General features: G+C 34.8%; 1 protein-coding gene across 1 annotated transcript; it reads right to left on the bottom strand.

The window, feature by feature from the left end:
- Positions 1 to 3,998: 3,998 nt before the first annotated feature.
- On the bottom strand, positions 3,999 to 4,937 carry TAS2R7 (taste 2 receptor member 7). The gene has a single exon (XM_025995621.1). The coding sequence runs from the start codon at positions 4,935 to 4,937 to the stop codon at positions 3,999 to 4,001; it is 939 nt and encodes a 312-aa protein (XP_025851406.1).
- Between the last annotated feature and the right edge of the window lie 304 nt (positions 4,938 to 5,241).

Raw genomic sequence — 5,241 nt, 5'->3', positions numbered from 1 at the left:
ATTTGCCCTTGCCAGAATAAGAGCCCTAAGTCATTATTGAGGGTCCCCAGGTCGATAAATTCTCCATACTCAGACTGAATAAAGAGAACATTTTGATCCATCACCCTCAAAACCCATTTCCAGCATGTTCTATTATTTCTGCTATGTTAGCAATACGTGCTAGTATTAGCTTGAAGCCTTTTTTTTTTTTTTTTCCTTTTAATGGAAATTGTACTTAGCTTATTGGGCTGTGTGGAAACTTTGTCCTAAAGTAATGAAGAATGGTAGGGGATATCTTGAAGAGAATAAATGTTACCTTCCCTCAAAATGAGTTAATTGAGCAATTTTCAGGAGTGGGGAGGCTCTCCTGACCTTGTAAGTGGTAGGAGTTTGCTCTTGGTGGCCCAGAAGGTTTCAGGGAATCTAGGGGTTTCATATTTTCAGATTCATCCACTTAAGTACCCCTATCTCAAGTATGAGGGTTCCACTTTCTAATGTCAGAAATAATGATTATCACATAGTTGTTCCAGCAATTACTACCCTTCTCCTATGTTATTATCCTCCTTTCTATTATATTTCATATTTATATTATATGTTTCAGTTTGCATGTACTCATTGTATTATCCAACTTAGGATAATACACATAGTTGTTCCAGCAATTACTACCCTTCTCCTATGTTATTATCCTCCTTTCTATTATATTTCATATTTATATTATATGTTTCAGTTTGCATGTACTCATTGTATTATCCAACTTAAAAACAAAACCAATGAAAATGCTAGAATTTCGTCTTGCTTTCATGCTCCATTCTCTACTCTTAATAACAAAACTGACTAAAAAGATATACATTCACCATCTCTCTGTCTTATTTCATTCCCTCCTTAACCTTTTCCACTGAACCTGGCGTCTGCCTCTACACCTCACTAACATTGCTCTTATTGGCTCATCAATTACATCCATGTTGCTAGATCTATTGGTTATGTTGTTATATCAGTTTTACTGTTTTTCTCAGCACCATTTGAAAGCTGATCTCTCCTTCTGCCTAACAGAATGGCATCTCTCTCATTTCCATTTCACCAGGCAGTTCCTTGCTTTTTCCTTATCTTCCTAAGAGCTCTTGCTTGTTTTCTTTTGCTGGGCCTTTTGCTGTAATTTAACCTCTAAAGATCTGAATATCTTAGAGTACCCATATGGTGTCACTTTTTTATAACTTTTTAGGAAATCCCACTTATATGTTGATGACTTCCAAATGTTTATCTGTTTTTTCTATCCTTAGTTAAAGATTCACATAATCAGTTATCTATTTGAAATTTTCACTTGGTAATTTCATAGATCTCTCAACATACATGTTAAAAAAAGAATTTTTGAGTTTTGTTCTCTTGTCCCTCATTAATATTTGCCACTCAAACTTAGGGAAGAGTGTAGTTTCAATGGCTAAAGTAAAAACAATCTAAAAGTTTTTAAAATATTCTTTTTCTTCAATTCCTGTTCTTTAATCAAAGAATAAGACCTATCAGCTTTATCTATACAATATATAGAATTCATCCGTTTGAAAATGTCCTAACTCTATGACCATCATCCAAACCTGAGCCACTATGACTTCTCATAAGGACCACTTACTACATTATAACTTATTAGCTGGTCCCCTTAATTGTACTCCTCCCCATTCCAACACATACTACATTCATTCTTATAACCAAAGTAAACTTAAATCTACATATAAATCAAATTATGTTACTTGTGGTTTCAATCCCTTCAATGTCTTCCCATTGCACTTAAATCTAAATTCCCTCTCATGGTCTATAAGGCTTTCTCATGATCTTGCTAGTCACCCCTTGCTCACCATGCTTTTGTCACTCAGATCTTATTGCTCTTCTTCAAACACTTATTCCTCAGGGTACTGGCGTTTGCAGTGTCATCTTTTTGGGACATTATTTTGTCCAGGATGGCACATGGCTGGATTATATTTGTGATTCAAGTTTTAATTTGAAATATCAGTTTCTCAGGTAGGTCTATCCTGACTACACTCTATAAAGCTATTTCTCTTCCCCCATTATTCTCAACTGTATCAATCATGACCTTGTAATTCTGAGTTGGTTTACTTGATTACTATTTGTCTTCCATAATGTTTTCCACAACTGTGCATTACATGATAGCATGAACTTTGTCACATTTCATCGGTATTTATAGCATCCAGGATCGTGTATTAACAGTCAGATATTCAAAGTGTGAGTGTATATGTAATTATTAAACAAGGAATAAAAACAAGAAGGAACTTGTCTGCATTCTCTGTAAACTATTTGCTACATTCTCTTAGAGTAAGCGTGAAAAACTATTCCACAAACTGGGAGTAAAAGAAATAGTACAAATCTTTCACCCTGGGTTATTACTATTTTTGCCTGATTTGTCAGAATTAATATGATCTCAGAAGATAAACCACTTGCCTTGATTACATCACTTTCATCCTACATATGCCAGTGAGTAGAATTATGTACAGTAAGAGATTTCTAATATGGCTTCTGTTTCCACATTAGTACCCTCTGCCTGGCTACTGTTCACAGAGAAATTGAATGTTGAAGTGTTAATGTTTCTAATGTAAGTAGATGATCAAATTTCTTGGGTCCACAATATGAAGACATCACACAAGGAATTTCCAAGGATTCCCTTAGCCCTCAGCTGTTTTTTTGTTCTATGCCCAATAAATCCAAATAAATTGGTTTCTGCTTAGGTGGGTGGTGGGGACAGGTGTTCCTTAAGACCATATTTTTTAAAATGTAAGTTTCAGGGTATGCATCTAATTTTCTGCTGTTTCTTTAACTTACAAAGTACTCAATATAAATCTTTTTAAATTTATCAATTTAATCAATGTGTATCTTGCACTGTTAGATTCAGAGAAGAAAAATTAACATATGAAACTAAGGTAGAATTAATTTTTATTTTTGCCAAATTTATTGATGAGAATGTTTACATTTTCTTTTCTACACACAAAGTTTATGGCTAATCTAGGCTGATTAATAACAGAGTCAGTCACTCCAAAATATCTTTTCTGCAACATAAATGATGTGCTTTTGTTGGAATTTCCCAAGGAGATATTTCATAGATAACATTTGTATAGTCCAAATAGTGATAATCTATATTGAATCAATGTTTCCTTTGACAGTTTTGACATTTTAACATCTCAACACATAAGTTTTTGATTGAATGTCTCATTTTGTAAGGATATCTTGACAATCAGTGCCTGCTACACCCTAGTCTGCTAAAGGCAAACTTACATGTGTCTTTCATAGAAAAATGTACTTCAATAAGCAATCAATAGTTCCTGTTTAAGCCAATTTTGTTTTACTTTCTTAATATAAACTCTTCTCTCACACTTACAGAGTATCTTTCTTTCATTGATCTATAGTCCTAAAATGATTTTTGAACCTGTGACAAGATTTATTTTAATCACCATATATATCTTAACTGTGATAATAATCAGTATTAATTTCTGCCACATTCACAGAATTGCATAACATTTTATTAAGAACTGTCACCATATTGAACTTTTTCCAAAGGTGGAGTCCAGTTGGATAATCTGAGAAAAGAATCTAACTAAGACCATGGGGTGAGTGAGCTGCTTTTCATATGGATGCAAATAACAACTAGATTGTATTACAGCTGTTCTGAACCAGTTATACAATTTTGCATCTAGAGAAATGATTTAGAACTATGAAAATACTCTCTCCTCTGACAGTTAATATTAAGAGATTAACTTTTATAAGCTCCAAAGCATGTTTTTTTAAAAAAAATTCTGAAGGGAGGGAGAGAGAGACAGAGAGAAAAAGGCAAAATCAGCTTCACATGAGATCTTTCTAAGTTACAATTATAGATATGCTAAATACATTTAAGAGTAATTAACCATATGAAACTAACATTAATGTAAGAACTGAAGACAACTAAGAAACATCTTGTCTTCCTTCATCCTAGTTGATGATAGGTTAACTATCTAACAGATCTACCTTCAGATCTGTTTATGGTGTTAGAAGTTTCTTCTTTTTAAGATATATTTTATTTTCCATAGTACCCTTAGAGATGCCTGTCTTAATTTATTGCTCCCCAGAATTAGGATAAACGAATGGCTCGAGGGATAGATTAGGGCTATCAACTCACCAATGATCACAGCTAATTCAGTCTCTGGCATAAAGTAGCTAGAGGTGGCTACAAGAAAGGCCAAATAGTAGGCGATGAAAAGGAGGAGAAAGGAGATGACAGCTTTCATGGCTCCCATGTGGGCTTCTATGCTGAAGTCTCTACACCCTGTGGCATTGAACTTCATGTGCCTGGTATGTCTCCAGAGTGAGAGGATCAAGAGGAGAAATGAGATCAGGGACACAGAAAAGGGGAATAGCGTTAACAGGTTGAGGCAAATCTTGATGGAAGAATATTTAGCTTTCTTTACTCTGCATCTCACAGTTAAGTTTGTTTTCTTCTTTGTCCTAACACAACACCTGAAATCATCATTCAAATTCTCAGTGACAACAAGGCTAATAAACACAGAAAGGGCCAAGCATCCCAACAGGATCCTAGGAATCGCACTGTCAATTCTCCACTTCATCCAGAGGAAAAGGGGATGGAAGAAATTCGCGATCTTGAGGAAATAGAAAATGCTGAGACAGGTGGCAAACCAGACACTTAAATGGTTGGTTAGTGTCCAGAAGAAGTCAATTATTCTCATTTGTTTACCGGTAGCATAGACATCTGGATACAGCACCAATATAAAACAATCTAATAGTATTATACATAATAGACAAATTCTGGATATGGCCAGACTTGTGAGGATTAAATCAATGGAGGCGATCTTCCTTTTCTTGATCCAGCCCATGCAGGTTACCAATCCAATGAATGTATTCCCTAAAATCCCCATTGAAAATTCTCCAGCTGCTACGAGCATTAAGATGCTCTCCACTTTATCCGGCATGGTAAAATACAAAAATATCCAATTTGTTTCTAGTTGAACTGATGTAGTTTGATAGGCACACCTACTTTTTATATTTTGCTATAATTTTCTTTGCCTTTTTTTATTGTACTCTGTCTTGTGATGGAGACTGGAATGATAAATGAAGACTGTAGCTATCATCATTAAATCCTAATTAGTCTTGAGAAACAAATGTGGTTGGCAATCCCTGGCCTGGCCATTGCATGTATCACCTGTATGTAAAACCTGTATCAGCAGGTTTTACTTTTCCATATGGTTAATTTAGTCTAAGCTACATTTTAGGATG

The sequence above is a fragment of the Vulpes vulpes genome, chromosome 8, assembly GCF_048418805.1.
Source record: "Vulpes vulpes isolate BD-2025 chromosome 8, VulVul3, whole genome shotgun sequence".
NCBI classification, from domain to species: Eukaryota; Metazoa; Chordata; class Mammalia; order Carnivora; family Canidae; genus Vulpes; species Vulpes vulpes.
The sequence above is the reverse complement of the archived record's forward strand: the minus strand, read 5'-3'. Positions and strand labels throughout refer to the sequence as shown.

What these genes read in the sequence shown, in the direction of transcription:
- TAS2R7 (XM_025995621.1), bottom strand. Translation starts at nt 4,937, where the DNA reads ATGCCGGATAAAGTGGAGAGCATCTTAATGCTCGTAGCAGCTGGAGAA.